This window comes from Schistocerca piceifrons, chromosome 10 (assembly GCF_021461385.2).
Source record: "Schistocerca piceifrons isolate TAMUIC-IGC-003096 chromosome 10, iqSchPice1.1, whole genome shotgun sequence".
NCBI classification, from domain to species: Eukaryota; Metazoa; Arthropoda; class Insecta; order Orthoptera; family Acrididae; genus Schistocerca; species Schistocerca piceifrons.
In genome coordinates, this window is record NC_060147.1 from 52,897,441 (window position 1) to 52,922,318 (window position 24,878).

Consider the following 24,878-nt stretch of genomic DNA (forward strand, 5'->3'; position numbering starts at 1 on the left):
TGAACATAATCTACCGGTTCAGTAGTTGCATGTGACTTACACTCTGAAAGGCGTAAAGTGCAAATAAAACCTTTCCCATTGCAGATATTATAAATAAGCAAAAAGCATTTCATTAAAAAAATCTACGGTTTCCTAGTCAATATTTGTAAGCTGCGAGATTTTACACTGATAACACGTACTGCAAAGTGTGTACTGATATTAATGAATGACACACGTTTATCTTGCTTATTCACGTACGAGTGAACTGGCAACTTGATCACTGTTCGATGCACAGCATTCTTCCAAAATTTTGCTGCCACTCGCTCTGTTGAAAGAGCAAATGCTTTATTTCTGCTACAAGGTGTGTCGGGCGTTCTAGCTCTCGGGTCAAGAAGTGGCCGTGAACTCTGACCTCTGGTACGTCCTTAACAGTCGACAATTACGACAAAAACTCGCGCTGCCTCTGTGTGCTGACTGAACATGGCGCTCCTTTCACCGATAGCCCCCCACCACTGACCTTTTCCACGCAATGGATCTCGCGGATGGCGAGAGGCTTGCGAGAAAGCGTTCCACTTGTTAACAAACGTCTAGACGCTCGTGCGGTGGCTGGTCGGGTGGGCGTAGTGTCGCTGAGTTCAGTTGTGCTCCGGAGAACAGGCGAGCTTCAGTGTACCACACGAAGATAACGATTCTGCAACAGGGACAGATCTCTCAGGGGGACCTGGAGGAACAGGCTGTAAGTGCTAAACATCTTCGACACTCCTTTGAGTCACAATAGCCGTGAGTCAGGCGTTGGAGGTTAATGTACCGAGCTATTGATCGTGACCTACTGCCGGAGCCGAAGGGTGTTGGCCTGCTTGTTTCAGAGAACTATTTTATTTTTTTTTCTGCCGCTAATAGCACACCGCCGAAGCATCAGGATTTTTCGCTGCATTTTATACTGAAACCTCTCATCTTTAAGTTCGTTTTTATGAAATTAGTTGTTATCGTGAGTGGAATATTACTATAGCTTAGTTTGTTTACGAGTGGTTTTTTGCTTAATTTTTTACAGACTTCCTCGTCTACTACGACGACTACCATGACAACGGCGGCGAAGTTGTACGGGAAGGATGTGAGCGAGTATGAACACCTGGACGTGGATCAGCTGCTCAATCAGTTAACCCCGGAGGAAATAGACATCCTAGCCAAGGAAGTGGACCCAGATGTAAGTGGCGACAGCTATCGCTTGCAATCTTGTAAACCTTAGAAGATTTTTTTGTGGTTAAATGAAAGACCTCTTGAAGTAAACACTCGACGCCAATGAATCGGCGAAGGTAGGCGGTGCCCCATGCGTTACGCGACGTAATGTTAGAACTTCATAAATGATAACTTAGCACCATAGATAAAAGTATTGTCTCGTTGTGTACACTTTATTTTTTTTCTAAAAAAAAAAAGAAAGATGCATTATGGAAGCGTTCTAGAAAAAAAGCCGTCGGTGCAAATGAAGACTAAACAGCATGTGAAACCAAACCATAAAACACATGAAAGTTAAAAGTTGGTGTTGAAAGACAAACATGCCCAAAGTACGTGGGAATGGAGTTAGATAACTAAGCACCTGAAAATGACGGCAGTTCTCTGTATACACGTAAAAGTTCTATATTGAGAAGCAATCAGAAGTTGGAAATAAAGTAATATTGTCCTTCTAACCCATGCATATTTAGTTTACAACAAAATTATCTGCACCATACATACTTTCGTGAATATGTTACCATTCCATTATTTAAATGGGGATATAATCTGTTGGCACTGATAAAGATAATGGAAACTTCTGTGATATTACAGTTGATTTAGGATCCTATCAGAACCATATTATCCCCCCCCCCCCCCCCCACACACACACACACACAAATCTTGTGTGTAAACTGTTTGGATAGTACTCCAGTCTTTACAGTTTGTCCCAATAAAGAATCATAAGCAAAGGAGGAATGTAGTAACAGAGGTTTCTTTTCTGCGAAAAGATAATGGTAATGACAACTCTGTTGACACAAAGCTATGTCACAACCTTTCAATTCTCATTTTTGTAGTTTTGTTTGTCATAGTGTTGCGTACTATGCTTGGCAGTTCCGTTGTATTTATGGGCAAAGAAATATTAAAATTGCAACAACGCACAGTAGATTCTCACAAAATTCTCACTCTTTGTGGCAGTCTTTTGTTATTAAAAATGGGTTTGTCAGGTAGTGACTATAATTCTGTGTTGTCAAAACTTCAATGATTCTTAAGGAAAAAATCTAAAAAAATAGCCTTCTGGGCCTTTGAAATGAATAAATTGTTGACAAAACAGATACAAAGCTACTGTTTTATAAGTGACAGTGAAGCCTTTAATGCTTATGATATGTAAACAACGGGAAATGGAAATCAGTTGGCAGAAGCTGAGCTATAACCAATACTAATTGAGTAGAATCAGTCTGGTTTGACATAAACATCGGTCAAAAGTTGCAACAGATAGGTGGTACTGAAAGATGGCATTTCTGCAAAACCACTCTGTGAGAAGCTCTATAAAATTGGTCAGAAGTTATAGAAGTTCATGGGTGGAGTACAATCAGTGGAATGAGCAAAAAATTTCCAAGTATCTTAGAGCCAGTGTGTTAAGCGAAAAAATATAAATAAAAAATGATGTTTGAGTGCACAAAACACACTGTGTGGTTTGTGTTTCCATTATCATGCATTTCTATACTCAGCTCAGACATGAAGATCCTCCAAACAAAAGATTCACTTTCTGACATAACAATTTTTTTTAACAGTCACTATTTGCAACATTCTTATGCATGTGTGAAACACATGTCTACATCAGTGTATCAACCATCGACTTATTTGAATATGGCAGCATTCTTACAGTAAACAAGAAGGTAGAGAAAGATTTTGCCCATTTGATTGTCTGATCAGATAAGTGTCTCACTAAACAAGGTGTAGCAATATTTAGCATTGGACTCTCATTCAGGAGGACGATGGTTCAAACAAGTGTCCGGCCAACCTGATTTATGCTTTCCGTGACGCCCCTAAATCGCGTAAGGCAAATGCTGGGATGGTTGCATTGAAAGGGCATGGCCAATTTTCTTCTCTATCCTTTCCCAATCCGAGCTAGTGCTCCATCTTTAATGACCTCGTCGACGGAACGTTAACACATTAATCTCCTCTGTGTAACCGAAGTTAAACAGATTCCTTTTAGAACACATGTGGATGACATTCCATTATTTAGGGCCAGGTGCCAAGTTTTGCCCCATACATATATCTTATCTAAATCTCGTAGCATTTGGTTTTCGTCTGCTGATGATTTTACTAGCCAATAAATGACAACATGATCTGCAAACAACCTAAGACAGCTGCTGTTTTCAGATTATCTCCTAAATCATTTATTTATTTAAGTAAGAAACAGCAGAGGGTCTATAACACTACCTTTGTGAATGCCAGAAATCGCTTCTGTTTTGCTCGACGCTTTACTGTAATTTACTGTGACCTCTTTGGCAGGAAATCAAGGGTCCAGTCACATAACTGAGACAATATTCCATAAGCATGTGATTTGATTACAAGCCACTTGTGAAGTACAGTGTCTTCAAGCATTTCGGAAATACACAAATACGGAATCAATTTGAAATCCTTTGTCAATAGCACTCAGCACTTCATGTGAGTAAAGATCTAGTTGTTTCACAAGAATGATTTTTTTTCTAAACCTGTGTTGACTGTGTGTCAATAGACTGTTCCCTCCGAGATAATTCATAAAGTTCAGACGCGATATGTGCTCCTAAATCTTGCTGCACATTGACGTTAATGGTATGGGCCTATAATTTAGTGGATTATTCCTGTTGTTTTTCTTGAATATTGGTGTGACCTGTGCAACTTTCCAGTCTTTGGATACGGACCTTTTGTCGAGTAAGTGGTTATGTACGATTTGTAAGAATGATGCTATTGCGTCGTCATATTCTAAAATGAACCTAATTGGTATACAATCTGAACCAGAAGACATGCATTTATTAAGTGATTTAAGTTGCTTCTCTTGATGTTGCCACTTCATGTTGGCAGTTGTTCTTGATTTGAATTCTGTGATATTTACTTCATCTTCTTTGATGAAGGAATTTTAGAAGTCTTTCTACGCAGTATTTGATCTCTGAAGGCATCCCTGCAGACAGTGACAAAATATTAGTGAAAAGCTTTACACTCTGACTATGGACTAGAATGTGATGACACATGTTAAGGAACTAGTTCTCATTTCTACAATTTAAATGTTTTGAGGAGGAGGAAGATGCAAGTGAGTTATATTCCCATTACATTCCCAGCAACAGGATACTAGTGTAGATCAAAATATCTGGATGTTTGTTTCGACCGATGGCCGTATCAGTGTAACATTATGTACAAGACTTGGTGGGGCCTTTGGGTCACCACGTATATGTTTCGGCAAGTTTGTCACTTCTGGCATAGGCAATGGGGAGATTAGTTGTGCAATAGGCAGGCTAGGTTTTACAAGATAGTTGATGGAATGCAGAAAAGTGCATGTAAAGTACATTTAAAAATGGGATAAGGATCAGGCCAAGTTCTTCCTCCGACATGGTAGGAAAGGAGGTTTGTGTTAACTGCGGACATGTATGTATGTGTTACACTTGTATGAATGTCTCTGTGTGTTTCTACGTCTGAGAAATGATTTTGTGTGATAGCTTAGTCTACATTTAAATGTACTTGAAATGTGCCTGTCCAGCACTCAACACCTCACCTGTGTGCCAAGTAGCAATCTATACTACATCAATGTTGTTATTCCATCCCTGATTTTTCATTACTGTAGTTATCTTTTGACCTTGATCACAGTATGACTAAAGATTGTGGCGTGTGCTTCTGTAAATAAAAGAAAGTCATTGCATCAGTCATTGCATTCTTCAAAATGACTATTGTCACATTTAACATATCAGAAAATTAACTTAGACATAATATTCAAAGTACTTCAGTAGTAAAATTACTTTTTCTGAAGCTAGCCAGTTCCATCTGCACCTTGCGTAATCTCTTTAACATGTAATGGTTAAGTTCTATTTCTTTCTCTCTCATGTTTTATTTCTTAGATTTTTAATCTCCTTGTCTCCTCACAACTATAAATGACAGTGAGGTTCAGCTTCCCATAAGACAGTGTGATCTTTAACAGTCGTAAAAGTGTAATAGAATGCACATGAAGTTGAACAAAATTGAATGAACCAATCCCTTAATGTGTGTCAATCATTTTTGGTTTACTTGTTGTGTCAAATCTGAGTAATATCAAGGGCATTCAACAAAATCCTCTGTTGTCTTCTGCAGGAGCAACTGACTGTCGTGCTGCTGTTGTCACCATGCTTGTGACTGGTTGGTGTATTATTATTATCCAGATTTGATGCGACAAGGAAATCAAGAATATTGTATACAGGAATGTTGTTGAGAAACTTCTGTCTAAAACTCCCTAATAAGCTGTAGGGCTGAACAGCCTAAAATCTGTGATGCACTTCTTGCTTTTTCTTTCCTAAGTGACTTACATCCCTGTTTTCTTGATCTGTACTTCCTTCTTCCATCAATCATCAAAGTATTTCTTCCTTGTACTTATATATGTCTGTGTAACTTCTGTGCTTTCCCTTTTGTAGATATATATTCCTCTGCAACTGAACTGCCTACTGTAGTATTCATTATCACAGTATCTACAGCCTGAGAACTTCAGACACCTCACATCATTATTCAGCACTTCATTATCCCATTCCTTTGCATACTGATTTTTTTCGCAATTCTCTTGAGGTACAGTCTACCATTCATCATTATTACAGTGTGATCAGAGTCTATATCTGTTCCTGGGTGTGCCTTACAAACTGGTACCAGTGTCCAGTGATATTGTGACTACATACTTGAATGAAATCCATGCTTTTCTTTGTCTTAAAATGGTTTATGCACAGAATTTAATTGCTCTGAATGAAATAATTGACGGTTTGTTTCCCTCTACTATAGGATCAGTTTCTGCCACCTTCTCAGCGCTGCAACTACTCCTGTGAGAAAAGTCCAACAGGCCCACTGAACCGCAAGAAGCTGATAGAGCATATCAATAAGCAGGCTCTAGAGACTCCTGACAAGCCGGAGCTGAAGCCGTACGTACCTGGCACCGTCCGTGGCAAGAAGGTGAGTCCTGGCTGGAATACACATAATGGAAGTTGAGGTGTCGTGTGCTCAACAGTCGCAAATGGAGGTTCAAGGTTGTCACTATGGTCCACAGGACAGAAGAAAATCCCTGACGGTTAAAAACACTCAGTGCAGCAACTTTGCATGCCTTCCACAACCAAACAAAAAAAGCAATTTTATATTGCTTACATTTTTATTATGATGCGTCAGCATTGCCACTGACGTAGGCAACTGTGGCCTTCAGGCAGTACTTGACAGCACCCTTTTACATCTTACAATGCATAATTATATTGTGAAGTATGTACGGTATGGACATTTTGGTTGGAAATGCTTTTCATGCATTACTTTGTCCATCTCTCGACAAGCAGTAAGATGGTGATTCAGTGAAGGAGGGACCAGAATCAACCACAGTAGTTGATAGAGAACCTCAGTTAATGTTAGTGAGTGCACTTGATATTTCTGACAGGAATAATGACATTATCTTTACTGTCCAGCTGTTTTTTTCACTCATTACACTTTAAAGTTTGTCACTTTCAGGAACAAAATTAGGATTTACATCCAGCTTGTCAATATCACTTTCTAATAACAGTTTTTAAATTTCTTCCTCATTTCGTGGATGCTGCCAAGACACTTTGAGCTAGCGGAGGAGGGGGGGGGGGAGGAGGGGAAAATCAGGGATGTATGTCCCCTCATTGTACTCCAGTTTTGCACCCTAAATGGGGCACCCTGCTGCATTTCTTCCTTTGTCTCCCTTTCCTCTGTCTGTCCCTTACCTTGCCTTCATTGACCTTATGTAGACCTTGGGGTTTTTCTTCCCTTGGGTTTTGCATGGTAGGCTCTCTGATCTACAGTCATGTAGACCTGTCTGTCTGAGGAAAAAGGGACTGATGGCATAATAGTTCGGTCCGTTGAATCATCAAACCAAACAACCATTTTTGAGCAGTTTGTCCGTGAAACAAGAAGTCTCTATAAGTGCAGAAAAGAAGGTTGGTTAATGTTTGTATTAATTTGTTTCTTTATTTCATTGTTTGGTGTGTTGTTTTAATCACAGTGAAAAGTAAATTAATAGATCTGTATTGTTCTAATCACAGATTGCAGGTACTGCCCGCATTTTAAGATATAAGTAGGTAATGGTGAAACTTGATATTTTGCAGTTAATGGATTGATTGTGTCTGTCTCTCAAATGGGGTGGATTTTTTTATTTTTTTTTTCTCAGTGGATACCTCCACCACCTCCACAACGTGAAATAGATGCTGATGAGCAGATTGCCATAGACCTGGGTGACGAGTATGAAACTGCTCTCGATAAAGCGACGCAGGAGGAAATCATTGATCTTGCAGGTGAGCTATTGTGTCATTGAAAGATGGCCACTGTGGTATTTCAAAGTATCCCAGACACTTCCATAATAATATGTATTTTATTCAGTGATACCTTCTGGTAGTTTAATACTACATACTTTAGAGAGTAGGTAGTATAAACATGTCATTTGCTGTCTCATTAAAGTGTGTGTGGAAGGTTTGTTTTATTATTGTTTGTTTTATTATTATTATTCCTCGCATATTAATTTATTATGTCTGATACTTCTCTTGGATCATTGCAGTGGTTGTTTTGTAGGTAACTGTTTTTAATCATCCTTTAAAAATAAAGGAGTTACTTGGAATGTAAGTACTATCACCACGCATTCACAAATGTGCACAATCTTTGTTTGAGATACTTTTACATCTCATTCACTGAAAGTGACAAATCATTTTAAATATAGTATGTTCTTTATCATATTGAGCTATAGGAATGAGCAGAAATGAACAGGCATTAGTCTGGGTAATAGGACTGCCACTTTTAGCACTAATGTCTGATGTGCAGGGCCATTGTCTGCTGTAAAACAAAGTTATTTGGCCTGTTTTTGTGGGCGTGTCTTACTGGCCATAGGGAATGACTATTAAACACACAGTATTCTCTTCTAACAGATGAATACCAGTTCATTCAAGAAACACTCTGTGCCACCCCCTTCCCTACCCCCCCTACCCCCCTACCCCCCTCCCCGACCACCCCCCCCCCCCCCCCCCCACACACACACACACACACACACACACACACACACACACACACACTGCTTTCCATTTATTTTGTTAAAGTTAATTGACTTATTAGTACTATGTAAAGGATAGTTGCTACTCACCACACAGCAGAGATGGTGAGTCACAGTTATGATGACAAAATGACTGTCAGAAAGTGAGCTTTCGGCCAACAAGGCCTTTGTCGGAAATAGACAAAACACACACACACACACACACACACACACACACACACACACACACAGTCTCTGGCAGCTGTGGCTAGACTGCAAACAGCAGTGCGTGACGGGAGGGGCAATACAGCAGTGCGTGACGGGAGGGGCAATAGGTAAAGGCAACCGAGTGGTGTGGGTGAAGGAGGTGGTGGGGGGGGGGGGGGGGGGAGATAGCAGGATAGAGGTGGGTGACAGTAAAGTGCTTGCTGCTTGTGGGAGCATACAGGGATGAAGTGGAGAGAGGGTAGGGCAGCTACGTGCAGTCGGGAGGTTAGACGTAGGGCGGGGGGGGGGGGGGAGATGATACAAATAGGAGAGAAGTAAAAAAGACTTGGGGAACATCAGTGGAATAAATGGCTGTGTAGTGCTGGAATGGGAACAGGGAAGGGACTAGATGGGTAAGGACAACGACTATTGATCGTTGAGGGTAGGAGGGTTATGGTAATGTAGGATATATTGCAGTGGGAGTTTCCACCTGTACAGAAAAGCTGATATTTGTGGGAAGGATCCAGATGCCGCTGGCAGCAAATCAGTCATTGAAATGAAGAACGTAGTGATGAGTGGCGTGATCAGCAACAGATTACTCCAGCTGTTTCTTGACCACATTCGTGTGGACAGATGGCTGGTCGGTTGTCGTGCCCATAAAGAATGCAGCACAGTGGTTGCAACTTAGCCTGTAGATCAGATGGCTCGTTTCACAGGTAGCCCTGCTTTTGATGGGCTAGGTGACGCTTGTGAACGGACTGTAGTAGTAGGTGTTGGTGGGAGAATGTGTGTTGCATCTAGGTCTGTTACAGGGATGTAAGTCATGAGGTGAGGGATTGGGAGCAGGAGTTGTGTAGGGATGGAGGAGGATATTGTGTAGGTTTGGTGCTGAGTGGTACTGAGTCACGAGGGGAATGTACCTCCTGTGGCAAGTTGGGGGACTTTGGGAGGTGGTGCATGACTGGAGAGATAAGGCACAGGAGATCTGTTTCTGTACAAGGTTGGGAGGGTAATTACGGTGTACGAAGGTGTCAGTGAAACCCTCAGTATATTTCGAGAGGAACCATTCGTCACTACAGATCCGATGGCCGTGGGTGGCTGGGCTATACGGAAGGAACGTCCTGGCACGGAATGGGTGGCAGCTGTCAAAGTGGAGGTATTGCTGATGGTTGGTAGGTTTGATACGGACGGAGTTACTGATGTAACCACTTTGAGGTGGTCGACATTGAGGAAGGTGGCTTGTTGGGTTCAGTAGGACCAGGTAAAGCGAATGGGGGAGAAGGTATTGTGGTTCTGACAGAATGTGGACAGGGTATCCTCATCCTCACAAAGATGTCATCAGTGAATCTGAACCAAGTGAGAGGTTTGGGATTTTGGATGTTTAGGAAGGGTTCCTATATGCGGTCCACGAATAGGTTGGCACAGGATGCTGCCGTGTAGGTGCCCATTGCCATTTCCCAGAAATGTTTGTGGGTAGTGTTTCAAAGAAGAAGTATTTGTGGGTGAGGAGATATTTGGCCATGGTGACTAAGAAGGAGGTTGTAGGTTTGGAATCTGTTCGGCATTGGGAAAGGTAGTGTCCAATAGCGATAAGGCCAGGGGGATTAGGAATGTCAGTGCAAAGGGAAGTGGCACCGATAGTGATGTGCAGGGCACCATGTGGCAAAGGAACAGAAACTGTGATGAATTGCCCGACCACCCGCCCGTCCTCCGTCTGACCTCATGACTGCACTTGGCTGCTTTACCTTCTCTCCACCTCATCCCTATGTGCTCGCACAAGCATCCTCCATCCCTGCCGTGCCACCCCTCCCCGCCCCAGCCTCCTCCTTACCCCCACCACCTGGTTGCCTCTCCCATCGTGCACTGCTGTTTACAGTCTGGCCTCAGCAGCCAGAGACTGTGGTCATTTGTGTGAGAGTTGTGTCTGCATGAGTTTATGTTGTCTACTTCCAATGAAGGCCCTGTTGGCTGAGTGGTCACTTTCTGATAGTCTGTTTGTCGTTCCTATCAGTGACTCGCCACCTTCACTGGTATGGTGAGTAGCAATTATCCTTTTTGTAATATTGTTAAATTCTGTCCTGTATATGCCATTGTTTAATTTACCTATTAATACAAATAAATAGAATGCCTGGCTAGTGCATACTTCAGGAGGCGAAATTCAACTACTGCCAATACACACATTTATGAGTGAAAGCACTAATTTTGCCTTTTAACGACAGGCAGGTCCCTTTCACTCGTAGGATCAGTGTGTCCTGGTGCTCCTTCCTAACTTTCTGGAACTTATCCCCCTTTGGCAGAACAAGAATATCACCTCCCAAAGGTACTGGCCAGCATTTCTATCTCTTTGTTTTCTCAAGTAGATTTTCCTTTGCTCAGTTAATATATTTTATCTGCACATGGAAGTGGGATATCTAACTTTATTGCTGGTCATCCATCTCCTTTATCAGAAACTAGTCGGTTCCGCTGCATAAGCCATGGCTATGGGATGGTCTGCTATTAACATCAGATCTTCCTTCATGCAGGAGACAGCACTTTTGGAATGATATGTAAAGAATAATGCAGTGCATGCCTAATACACACAGTCTGAACAGACCTGTGTGATAAATCAATTTCAGATGAAACATTGTCAATTGTTTATCAGTCTGGATGTGTGTGCAAAAGTGGTGTTTTGCTACAAGCAGGTGTGTCTTAAATTCTTGCACAGTTTGTCCTACTTCAAATAACTGTAATTTTTTCTGTACACTTCGGTTACCATCTGTTGTCTGCCAGATAGTGATTGTTGTAGGAACCATAGGTTCAAAACCGAGCGGGGTGGCGCAGTGGTTAGACACTGGACTCGCATTCGGGAGGACGACGGTTCAATCCCGCGTCCGGCCATCCTGATTTAGGTTTTCCGTGATTTCCCTAAATCACTCCAGGCAAATGCCGGGATGGTTCCTCTGAAAGGGCACGGCCGACTTCCTTCCCAATCCTTCCCTAATCCGATGAGACCGATGACCACGCTGTCTGGTCTCCTTCCCCAAAACCAACCAACCATAGGTTCAAATGCTCTTATACTTCCCAGTTGATGACATATTGAAATCATGTGTTTGGCAAAAAATTTCTTAGCTGCATCAAGAACTGCACAGCTGGTGATACCTAAGTGATATTTCTCGCTGCAATTCAACTTTTTGGATAGTGGGCCACAACCTTTCCACTGACTGCATGAATTTTCTCACTCTAACAGTGGAAACTCCAAGATAGGTTTATATAATATCATGAAATGATAGATCACTACTCACTGTATAGAGAAAGCATTAAGTCGCAGACAGGCACAGTGAAGAGACTGCTAAACATTGATGCTTTCACAGATGTGTAACAGCAAGTAAAAACTCGTCAAAAAATTGAAATTTGTATCTGGGTATAATGTAATCGAGCTGTTTTCCAACATGCTGTGACTACAGATTATATGTTCAAACTATGTTTTTGAGAGATCATCCTTTGTGCTCACCCAGAAAAAAGCAAAAATTAATGAACATGTTGAATTAAACCAAAAACATCACAGCAGCTGAGTGGTTAAACCATAAGCATAAATATGGATTTCTACTTAATGACATACTTTGTCACCATTGCTGTTATGATTAATGCTTTTCTTATGAGCCACTTCATATGCTCACCACCATTAAAGTGTTATTTTAGGCTTGATGAGAGAAACAAGAGATGTGAAGAAATGAGTTTACTTCTCCAATTGAAAATGATTTTACTTCTCCCATTGATGTTACAAGTTTATTAGTAGTCAACTCAGTGAATATCTGTACATCGTGTAAAATGTATATTTGAAAGAAAGCTCAGGTGCTACAGTTTCGTTTCGTGCACTCTATCACTGCTGTCAATCTGTACAATCTACAGTGTGTGGTGTGAAGTATATACATGAGGAGTTTATGTGGTTGTTGCAACTGTATCGTGTCAGATTTGAACACGAAAATCTTTAAAATGTGCTATAGCAAAACCTTTGTTCTATTTCTGTGTGACATGTCTGTCATAGCACATCAGCTGCATGAAAAGTATATTTTCAGCAGTTCACAAAATGCTTTCACCCCTACCCGCTGAAGGGCCACTCCCATTTACCACACATCCAGTACGTGAGCTCATTTTACATGTGTTAGTGTGGTGTGGTGGCTGCACTAACTCTTGGGTGACTTATCAATCGCCAGCCAATAATAGTTCACCAGCTGGAAATTGGTGACATTTCTTCGATTATGACCAAGCATGTTCTTAGAGATTCAATGTTTGAATTTAAAAAGTTGACAGTTGATATTGTTGCTGAGTACAGTAAGTCGGAAATACATGCAAAAAAAGACGAGACAGAGTTATAAGTGACACAAGGAAAGGTGGTGGCTGGTCTCCTTCGTCACGTATTGGCCCGATCCGGAACACTTTACGTTGACTGTCTTCTTTTGCCATTATGGCTGCAACCTATAAGTAGTTGCAACATTTAGCTTCACCATGCAATTATGATAAAAGTTGTGTTGGCAACACCAGTCATGGATTATGTCAGCATTTCTTCTCTCACATCTCCCTCACCACAATGGCCTAAAATATTCCCTTAGTTCCACCACCACCTGTCATGTGAACCATCTTTCTTTTGAGCCACTTATAACTTATTCAGTCACATCAAATGTCAACAGGAAGTCAAGCGAGAAGTTGAGTAAGAACTTAGAATCGAGGTAAACCTTACTAGGAAGAAATGTAAAATCAGGGAATTTTTAACATTAATCTTATGGGTTTTTCACAGGGGCTACGAATTTGTGGTGTAAAATTGCAAAAAACCTAAAATCGGAGAATGTAACGTCAAATTTCCACTGTATTGTTAATATTCTCAATCTGTGCTCATGACTTTCAATACCAAAAGGTTTTTTCATCTACAAATACAGATGTATACATTGCTCAACGTGTGGTATTCTGTACATATATTGGCCACTTTATATCCTATTCCACTTGCGTACTGATTGAGGTAAGAATTACTGCCTATATACCTCGATGTGCAACCGCCTTCTGTATCTTCCATTTTACTATCATGGTTCCTACATGAGATATGAGCTACAACAGAATTCTCTAAATCTACTGAATGGGATTTAGAGATAACAAAATCACATTTACTTTGAAGATTCTCATTTAAATTTCCCTAGCACCTCTGTTACACTCACATGTGAGTTTTGCTGAGCTGTAGGGTCCCTGACTGCATGACTGATTTATTTGATCTATGCTGCTGTCACACTTGCTTGGTAAGGACTGCGAATACTAGCATTTTGTATGTGATTTCTTCTACATTTGCACTAAAACAAATCTGTCTTTCATTCACTTCGCCTAATGAAGTTTTGTGTGTTTGTACCTCATTTACATAATGTGAAGAGCTACAGATTTTAACTACTCAATCTCGTAATTCGATACTATTGTATTTCACATTTATGAAGCGTGAGTTTTTCCAGTCATATTACTTGTGAGGATTTGTAATTGCGTTGAACATAATATAAATGACTGAGCTCCACAATGAGCCGACGAACTGTGTAACAAGCCAAAACGGTAGTGGTGGTTCATCAAGTGAGGGAGAAAAAGGGGAAAGGGGGAATTATTGTACATCCTAATGCAGTCAACTTCATCAAGGCTATAAAATTTTGACATTTTCATGAAAAATTAACCTGATTTTCTTGGCCAGATAATTAAAACACATCACCACATGCCACTGATGAAGTGGACGTTGTTAAAATAGTAATAAACATTTTATATTTGTTACTTACATTTATTTTGGATGAAGAATTATTAGGTGGTGAGTTCTTATTTTGTAATAATCTCACATACTTTTATTCCAACATTTATTTTCTGCAGGTGCAAGACAGAGTTATCAATGTCATCAGTATCATGGTGTAAATACCAATCATAAAACAGATTATAAGATATTGAGCACAACTACTACTTCCAAATGGACTCTGCCACCTGCCTATTTATAAAAATATAATGATCAGATAGTTACAATCTGTTGTTGTTCATCTTAATTGCAATTTCTTCTGCTATTTTACACACATTTTCTATTATTTACTATATCATTGACAGCCCATTTTAACGATTGTTTTTCGTGACAAAATAGCTTTAAATTGATTACATCACTTCATTTTTTCTGCTGTTATGGTTATATTGGTAATATTGGGCCTTTTCCAATTAATGTTTGGATTTTTTATATTTTCACTGTACATGAACAATGAGCTGCATCTTACATCTGTATTTTTATCAGACATTATTATTTTAGCCATCTTCGTACAAGTTTTAAGTGAAGAAAAATTCTCTAAAGAATAATCATAATTAAGAAATACCACTGCAGAAATTGAAGAGAGAAATTATGAACATGAAATATAAATATGTGTTGGCCGTACATTAGTTTTGTGTATCATGTTCTACAATACTATTCGATATTGACAGTTATATCATAATATGAAGCTTGAAAACTTTATTTTCTAGATTACTATCAGACATAACATTTTGTGTAAGTGTCTTTTCCTTGCAGTTCTGCAAGTTTTCTGTACTCCTTGGAAGTACATAGATGGTGACATTTTAGCAATTCTTTGACAGCTATCCTGGGCTTCCACTCGATGATGAATCAGGAGCAGTACCACGCGTCTCTGCTCAACAAGGACCAGCCAGTTGGTCTGGGCTGGGATGGCATCACGAAGGCTTCGCAGCCGAAGCCGTACCCAGCTGACCCGCCCAACCTCACAGATCCCGACTCAACTATTCAGCAAGTCAAGGATGATGACCCCACTCTTATTGACCTCAACTGGAACAACATTAAGGTCTGTTGGTGGATTTTCAAATATCCATATCAGATTCATCCCTTCCCCCCCCCCCTCACTCTCTCTCTCTCTCTCTCTCTCTCTCCTCTCTCTCTCTCTCTCTCTCTCTGTCTCCCTCCCTCCCCCCCCCCCACTCTCTCTCTCTCTCTCTCTCTCTCTCTCTCTCTCTCTCTCTCTCTCTACCTCCCCCTCTCTCTACCTCCCCCCTCTCCCTCTCTCTTCCTCCCTTCCCTCCCCTCTCCCATATTCTTTCCAGTGCCCGGTTCTGAGGTAGTGCATGCCACAGACAATCCTCAATTTCAGAGACAATCCTCAATTTCAGCACATTATGTTGCCTGCTCACATAACTCCGTGTAAGATGCAGTGTAAGAAGTATCATTATTAAATTTTATAACTTTTGTGCCAATTAGATAGTATCTGGTATTAATAAGATTGAATAGCAATTTTACAGTTTTATTGTTCAGATGGTGTAACTAGTTACTTTTTTTCCAAAAAATTAAAGCCTGTGTATGTAGTGTATTAACTGATGTATTATGAAATTCCTTTTATTTTAGACACAATCTCATTTATAATAAAATAAAGCTTTGTTCAGCACCTGTGCCGTATACAATCTGAAGGTGGCCAACTTACTGCAAAAACTGGCCATAGTTGTCACGTTATATGATAATAATAACTCTTGTAAGTTCCTATTAAATGGAATTCCTATGAGACTGTGTATTTGTACTGTTGTTTTTATTTGTTTCAGAATATTTCTGAAGAAAAATTTGAGCACCTTTTCAATGCCCTGCCTGAGAACACCCATTTGGAAACACTGAGTTTGAGCAATGTGGGAATGACGGACAACTCTGCTATCAAGTTAGCAGAAGCACTCGAGCGCAACACTACTTTACGTGTCGTCAAGTGAGTAATGAATTATTTTGAAACATCTCAGACTCTCAAAGCTATTTGTTACCCAATGTTGTTGATTATCATCTTGGAACAAAAGTATTTCATACCCCTAGCTCAGTGAAACATGTCTTAGTTTTATTTGTAACTGATATTTATATTCCAAGAAAAATGCAACAATTCTAAAGAAGGCAGGTGCTATCAGATGTGAGTATACCTGAAGAGTTAGTTTCAAAAGTTATGCATGCAAAATAGTGGCATGACTTACTTACAGAGGAATGGAAAAACCAGTAGAAACTGAACTTGGAAACATCAGTGTGGATTATGGCAAAATTTAACAAAACATAAGCCAATACTGATCCAAAAACTTAACTTAGAAGACAGACTGATGAAAGGCAAACCTGTATTTATAGCATTGGTATCTTTAGTAGAAGCTTTTGAAAAAGTGATGAGAATACTCTCTTCGAAATTCAGAAGGTAGGTAGGGGCAAAATACAGGGAGTGAATGGTTTTTTAAAATGTGTACAGAAACCAGACTGCAGTTCTGAGTGTCAGAGGGCATGAAAGGGAAGCTGTGATCGAGTAGGTAGTAGAATTCAAGCCACTGAAATTAAATTCTTTCAGGGAAAATGAGGAGAGAGAGTGTGAGAAATGAAGATGTTAGAAATGGGATTGGAGTATAAAAGCAGAATGAGAGAATTGAGAATAATATGTTGTAACATGTCAAGAGAAATGGAAGAATACCAAAATGAAGACAGGAGGGAGAGCTAGAGCAAGATAGACTCGGTAAAGAAGAGGTTTAAGAAAAAGGAATCTGGACTGGAACAAAACAGTTTCGGAAGAAGAACAGTGGAAGGAGAGAGGAAGGGGAGAAATACGATAGATGTCCCAATGCGGCCTGATGCTGGATAAAGGGGAAACAAAGACAAATGATTTCCTGCTAATGGTTGGAGTTCTTATTCCTGCTGTATTTATTAGCTTTTCTCATGAGTATAGTTTCTCATCTACCTTTAGTTTTCTATTAATTTCTCTTACTTCTGTTAATTTTTGAAAGTAATTGTCCAAGTAAGTTTTATTTTAATTCTCACTTTTATTTTTCAGTGTGGAAACAAACTTCATCAGTCCACCCGTTATTGTGAAGCTTATTAAATCCCTCTTGGCAACCAAAACAATTGAGGAGTTCAGATGCTCTAATCAGGTATGTGCAATAAACATTTTCTCTTCTAATTCACTGTTCAGGTTGGTGTTACAACAAATTTTAATTAGTAAGTTTATGCAGCTGCTGAATTTCATTATAAATATTTTGGGGTATCCAAAAGTTACGGATATATGAATTTTTTGCGGCACAATTTTTTAAAGTACAAACTGAAATACCTGTAGGGCTCTTGTCATACTTGTTTCTTGTGTCAGTGTGGCAAGTGACTGTATGATGAGTGGTTTTAGTTAGTTATTGGTGAGAATGTTTCTATTGTAATGTTTCCACAAGTTTGCAGGGGTTCACTTGAAAGAGCAATTTGTCTATTTCATTTGGAACTTGGGAAAATTGTTGCAGAAAGACACCAAAAATTGCACCAAGCTTTTGCAGATGACAGTTTATGTCAAACACAGACTTAAACACTGGCATAAGCATTCTAAAAAAAGGGCAAAAATTGAGTGATGATGACCACTATTCTGGTCAACTGGCATTTTTCATCAGACCAGAAAATGTTCAGAAAGTGATGATTCTGCAAGATGGTAGACAGACCATTCGGGAACTATGTTAAACTTTGGAAATAGTTTTGGTACACCTGAACGTTCTGTCAGAATAACTGAACATCAGAAGGATTATGCCGGTTTGTAACACAATAGTTTCAATACGATCTGAAGCAGCATCACTTGTAGGTCTGCAGGAACATAAACACGAACACTTGTTTCAAGATGATCCAGACTTCCTTTCAAAGGCTGCTCATGGCAACAGAAGTTGGATTTATGGCATGACCCTGAAGCGAAGTATCAGTTCATCACAATGTTAGTCTCATTCTTCACGTCAGCCAAAAAAATCTATAAAACTCAAGACTAAGGTTTTTTTAAATACTGCCAGAGCTCGTGAAGATTTTATCCCTCCTAGTTAGATGGTCAATAAAAGTTCTATCATAATCTTTTAAGACGTTTGAGGAAGGAATGGAGAAGAAAATGTCCACAAAAGTGGAATTCAAATAACTGCAATAACTGCCTATTCCGACTTGGCACTGCAGGACGACGCACTGCCTTCATTAATCAGAAATTTTTTACCAAAAATAAGATTTTTTTTTTTACCAAAAATAAGATAGCAGTTGCTCCCCAAATCAAGTTAAAGGGGCGAAGTTTTGACACAGAGGAGATGCAAATGGAATGGTAGAGGGTGCTAAACACCATAAAAGACGTCCAGGATGCAATTCAAAAGTGGCAGAAGTTTTCAGATTGTATTTTCTCCCGGGACTACTACTTTGAAGGTGGTGGTGCAGTATATGAACTAGAGAAAGAGTGTTAATTTTGATATATATCAGGAACTTTTGGATACATCATCATATCAAATTGGTATGTGAAAGTCGGGTACAGTGAAGGACAGCTCGATAAGGTGAACTTGCACTTTATTGAACAAATACATAGACAGATAATGACACACAACTTTACAATATGGACACTAAGGTCAAACTGAAATATCTGGTCAAGTCACAGATATTGCACTGACAGTCCATCAGCTGTGTATCTCGTAGTGGGTGTCCTCCACAAGTAACCCATTATCCTGTTGCTCTGTTAATTGTTTATCACAGTTTTATATTAGATAGGGAAGTTATATCCTGCTATGTAATAAGACTTAATTTTTAAAAGTATGTGTACAGTATACAAATTATAATGTAAACTCTTTTACTACTCCATTGTAATATTAACATGAAACTTATAATATTTTTGTTTCTCCTCACTCACACCCACATCAATAGGAGTCTTAAGTTGAGGAAAGTATGCAGTGATCCTATAAGAAAGTTCAACAATAAATAATACACAACAATTATGGTGATAGAATGTATTGTGACAACGTGTATTAAGACAGATTGTTACTCACAACATAGTGGAGCCATTGAGCACCAGACAGGTGTATCTAAAAGCCCGTTGGCATAGAGAGGGGAGGGAGGGGGGGGGGAGAGAGAGAGAGAGAGAGAGAGAGAGAGAGAGAGAGAGAGAGAGAGAGAGAGAGAGAGAGAGAGGAGGGGTGGGGTGGGGGGGTCATATTTTGCATAACTGTCAGCCGCTGTGGCTAGTTTTTAACAGATTCAGCAGTCGCAGACTGATTTTGTGAATCATATTTGTGCTCATATCAGTTTATAGAAAGTGAGTGTTATGCAATTACAGTTTGAAAAATCAGCTAGAGACCACTACTTGCTTCAAAGTGTCTTGGACATGCGGTTGGCTGGATTGGTCATTGTAGAACAAATTTTCAATGGCATTACACAAAATCACCAGATTACTCCTGCTGACCGATGTCCTGAGCTTGAGAATGTGGTATGTAATTATGTCTCTGCTGCCTCCACTCCAGACTGAACCACAGTGGTGAGCGTGGCTCGTTTCTGGGTGGCTCTCAGTCTGTGCTTCACATTTGCACTGCTGTGTGTTCTGACCTCACTGCCTTTGGAGCAGCATCTGTGCTAGGTTCCACCACTGGCTGAACTGAAACCCATTTTCCTTGTAGATTACGTTATTTTTTTCTGAATCCTGATAGCCTCTGTGTATACAAAGTCCCAAAAAATGGATGAGAGTTCCAAAATTTTTCTATCTTCATATCTCATTTTAAAGTTTGACATTGTGCAATGATCAGGAGTTGTTCATGTTGTTTGCTGCTTAGAAGGGAGCGTGGGGGAGGGAGAGACAGCAGGTATGTACATCTAGCCCTCTATCTGGAGATGCCAGTCTTCACAGGTACCCTGAAGATAATGGCCCATTACATTATCAAAAAGTCCTTCAACAACCGATCCATCTGTCTGCATGCTACACACACTTTCAAGTGGTATTTCACCAGGAAACCAATGCACACATAAAATGTCCTGTACATTTAAGTAACCTACTCGATGTTGGAGGTATGACCCCATAAACTGTGTAGGGGAGAGACAAGGAAAAATGAGTACATTGTTTGTCACCTTCTCTTTACAAACATCAACCTTCGCCGCAACCAGTTATTATTGGGACTGACACTGGCAAATGTTTTCGTGATTTTGAAACTGAAACCGTGGGTCGGTCATCACACGTGTTTGGACAAACATTTTGTAATTGATAAGTATCTTTTGTGGCATTTCTTAAGAGACCGTAATATTGTAATGTGGTGCCAGGCAAACTTACTCTCTTGCAGAGGTCGCAGGTGCTGGGCAACAAGATAGAGATGGACATAACAGGCCTGGTGGAGCAGAACCCGACACTTCTGCGGCTCGGCCTCCACCTGGAGTACAATGACGCACGCCACCGCGTTGCAGCTCACCTCCAGAGGAACATCGACAGGAGTAAGTGTCCGGGTTAAATTGTATGGCTCTCGCAGTTAACTTCCTTTAGCTGTTACGTGTTTTTACTCAGTACTGTAATGCAGTTTCCAGGTGTGGCAGCAACTACAATGCAGAAACTCATATTTCAGCAGATACAAGAGAGTTGGTATCCAGTGTTTGCTGCCAGAGTGTTTGAATTGCAGTGTTAGTTTTATTTTGTGTGAAATAAATATACAGTGTGTCTGAGGAGTCGTCATATCCCAGTACAGTACAGGGTACGTTGCAGTACTTACATATAAATGGATCTGTATGGACACTATTTGAATTGTGCTTCAAAAGTATGCTGGAGCTCTATCCTCTTGTAACCACACACAATCTCTGTCCAAATAAGAAGTACAATTACTGTACCCTTTATTATAGGGAGGGGAGAGGGGGGAAGGGGGAGGGGGGATAGTCCAGGCAGTTTTCGTGATGCCGTCCCACCCATATCATAATATGACGTCCCACCCATATCATAATGTGGGGCAGGTACCTACCCAATTCATGCAAATAATGGGAATCTGATTTAGACCATAAAATCACATCCCTCCTGTGTGCAATATATCACGTGTCAGAAAATACTTTTTTGAGAGAGAGACAGTGTGTGAAAAAACAGCGCACAACAGGCTGCAACTCTTTTCAGTGTCATCATGAGATAACCCATTCACAAACATCAGAGTAAATGTTTCTGTTTCAAAATCTTTACTAATGTGGTCCTACATTGTTTACTACAGTATTCGAAGCTTAGCTGCTTTTTTTGTGAAGGCATTTTCTTGGCACCTCACTTGATCGAGCAATGGTACTGGGACTTCTCAGACACACTGGTACAATAAATATAAAAGACAGAAATGAATTTTATTGACTTTTAACACAGAAAAGGAGGATGCTAGAATGGGACGTCTTTCTGCCTTGCTCCGATTGCAACTGCTTCGGCGGTGGTATGAAAGTGTTTCTTTTATGTATATGAAATGGCCTTCGTTCAGCAACCAGCCAGTACAGAGTGCTCCAAAATTGTAGTTGTCTTCCTTATCACGAAAGATCGTTACCATTTTGTTGGCTTTGTTCAAAACATGAATAGTAAACAATCATCTTTATTTGTATTTGCACCGTACTCCTCTTGTCACTTCTTCCTACAGGATCTTGTTAAATCTGTATCAGTGGTGCAGCACAACATCCTCCCTAATCTAAGGTTCAGATAAAAAATTTATGAATCAAAATAAAGAATCTGTATTAACATGAATTATACCTATGGAGTGGGAAGTTTTATTGACTTGTGTTGCCATAGTCAAACTTTAAAGTAAGTGATGAAATGGTTAAAAGAAAAGAGGAGGAGGAGGAAGGCCTTGCAGTGTTTGAATTGCAGAACACATTAATGCAGTAAGGCATTCATTTTAGCAGTGTTCAAAGAGATCTGCTCTAAAAGATGCTAGAGCTCTTCAATTATGTGATCAGAGTGTGCATCGAAGTTTGCAATAGGAGTTGCGTATGTGTCTGTACGAGAAGAGTGCTGATCAACAATTGTTTAAGTGATTTCCACAGTTGTGTGAAGTCATATGCAAACATCTGTGAAGATGCTGTGGTGATGAGCACAATGATTGGCACGTACTTAGCAGTACCCATTCGTCGAAATTGCCGATTTCGGAGTGGACAGAACCCTCGTGAACTTAATGTAAAACAACTGTGTAATGGTTGCGTTACTGTTACTGTATGGTGTACAATTAGAAGATTTGGGGTAACTGGTCCTTACTTTTTGGGGCGGATGGTGCTACTGTGACAGTAAAGTTTCAGTGATACACTCACATGATCAGTACTTCTTTTGCATCCAGACTCAATGCGCTGCAGAGTAACCAAGTATGGTTAGAGGCAAATGTTCCCCTGATGATTAATTTCTTCACATCACAATGACTCTTGGTGAGTACGATCACCAGACATTAAAAGCTGTGTGCCCCCACTCTTTCCCCTGTGTCCGGCCACCTTAAGGCTGAGATATTCAAATACAGCCGAGGACTTTGCCAGCCTGAGAAATGCAGTACAGGGAGATATTGGTCTTATTCCTCAAGAAATGCTTGTTAGAATGGTGTGGAATTTGACATGGTGCTTTCAGCAGTGCATTGATAGTGGAGGACATCACTTGTGTGGTGCATTGCTTCAAAATTCCCATTGTGTGAATACCATTCAAGTTTATATAGCTTATTTATTTTGATCTATTTGTTTTTTATTTCAACTCAAATTAAGGAGGATGTTTTGCCGCACACTGCAGAGTTTATGGTTAGATTTCTGGACACCGTACTACAAGAGTGTTCTTAGTATGTTGATGGTGTAAACCTACTCTCGTGACCTATCAGTATGGTGGACAAGTTATTTCTCTTTGAGTCAATAGATTGAGTTTGGATGGGAGATGATAGTAAGAGCATCACATTTGTCAGGCATTATTCTTGTGCGGGTCCACTGTTAGGAATAAGATTGTGAAGTGGAAATGCCATGGAAACACTTGATATGGTCCTTGTGCCAGTTGGCTCAATAAATAACTTATTGGCATCCAAACTCAGAAGCATACTATACTAAACAATCAAAAGATAATTTTCCATGTTGGCTGTTGCACGAGATTTTAGTCACAGCTGAGGTATGGCAGCCAGCAAAAGGCTGATACATTAAGAGGTAACTGAAGTAAGATTTTTTAACTGTGAGGGATAACTATAAAGTTTTAATTATCACATAAAAAATAAAGACGTATAATTAAGTTTTTGTTGTTTGAAAGTAAAGGCCTTGTACACCTTGAAATCCCCACACCATTGAAATGTAGCATACCACTAGGGGAGCAGAACAAAATGTAATACTGCGCAGTAATTTGTGGAGCAGAGGGTTCCAGCAGTGTCAGGCCACCCACATGACTTCTTTTGGTGTAGTGGTCAGTCTGACAAAGCTCCATTTCCATTGAGGTGCAAAGAGATTACTGCATGATATTCCATTTTGTTTTGTCTCCTCTGGCAACAAGCTGCAGTACTGTGGCGCAAGGAATTTTGATGTGTGCCAGGTCTGTGGAAGCGTGTAAATTAATTATGTATATTTTTTTGAGGTTATAATTAAAACTTTTGATCTACCCCCTGTAGTCTGTCAATAAAGGTGACTCACCCAAAGAACTGATGTGTGTTACCAGTTAGGATGATACGAACTGTGCTGTCATTGGTCTCAGGGGCAGTGAAGTAAGATTTTATGAAGTGGCAATAGTATGGGTGTGTGTAGACCTGGCGAACATTTGACGAACACTATTTCCCCTAGTAAAAATCTTCAACTTCTTACAGTCACATGCACGCCAAGTGGTTAAACTGCCACAAGTTTTCAGCCAAGTACTCCTTGGCTGTAACTGACTGCCTTATTGTCTATGGTCTGGTCCTTACAACAGTGGATAATCCTGTAGTATGCAATCACCAAAATGTATGACACAAAATGCAGAGTAATGTAACAACCATCAGATTGGGGATAACTGAGCATAGTGATGGCGTGCTACTCTCCTGTTGGTTTCAGTGAACCCATATATAAGGTGCCTATTCACCAGCTATACATCAGTAAACCTATCTGTACTGCTGTATCACTGTTAGTGTAAAACTAACACTGCCAGAAAAGCAAAGCTGCTGACAGACTTGAGTAGTACCAAATGCAAAGTTGAGGATGAAGAGTGAAGTGAGCATTGCTATTGTCAAAAACAGGTACCACAAGTGAACAGAACAAGTTGAGCACATATCAGTCAACATATTTTGTGCTGCATAGATATTTTGAGTGTAGTACTGACACAAAGGTAAACTATGTAAGAAATTAAACGAAAAGGAGATTGCATTATTGAGCCACCAGAGAGCACAGGTTCCTTATATCAGTGTACTCAGAAAATGACCTCCAAAATTTTGTTGATGGAGTTTGAGTACTTTACACTGTGAATATAAGAATTGGGGGACCAGACTTCCATTCAGTACATTCTGAAAGTTAAATAACCACTCCTTCATTTTGTGCTTGGCTGGTTGCTACAAATTTAAATGAAAATATTTTCTTAAAATTGTGTGACTTACTAATCTTTGACTTTAATTACTTTTCGTCCTGCAGTCACGATGCTTCACAAATATATAATTTAAATGAAAATTTTGTTATTTAATTCTTGTATTTAAATTGCTTTTCATTTAAGGTAACTGTTCTCTTCCATGAGATGTAATTTAGCTGTCTGAAGAGCCTAGTGGTCCACTGGTGGTTTTG

At 40.0% G+C, this 24,878-nt stretch overlaps 1 protein-coding gene across 5 annotated transcripts in view; it reads left to right on the forward strand.

The window, feature by feature from the left end:
• LOC124718933 (tropomodulin) overlaps positions 1 to 24,878 on the forward strand; it is a 396,859-nt gene that overhangs the window by 346,790 nt on the left and 25,191 nt on the right. For 4 of the 5 annotated variants that reach the window (XR_007005943.1, XR_007005945.1, XM_047244596.1 and 1 more), the window contains exons 2-8: positions 1,031 to 1,183; positions 5,962 to 6,129; positions 7,346 to 7,469; positions 15,005 to 15,225; positions 15,971 to 16,125; positions 17,212 to 17,308; positions 20,471 to 20,618. Coding sequence is in view for 2 of the 5 variants with exons in the window: in XM_047244596.1 (XP_047100552.1) it covers positions 1,031 to 1,183; positions 5,962 to 6,129; positions 7,346 to 7,469; positions 15,005 to 15,225; positions 15,971 to 16,125; positions 17,212 to 17,308; positions 20,471 to 20,618 (1,066 nt within the window). In the remaining 3 variants the exon portion in view is untranslated. Of the gene's footprint in view, positions 1 to 554; positions 716 to 1,030; positions 1,184 to 5,961; positions 6,130 to 7,345; positions 7,470 to 15,004; positions 15,226 to 15,970; positions 16,126 to 17,211; positions 17,309 to 20,470; positions 20,619 to 24,878 lie in introns of those variants that run through there. The other variant, XR_007005946.1, reaches the window with a different exon arrangement.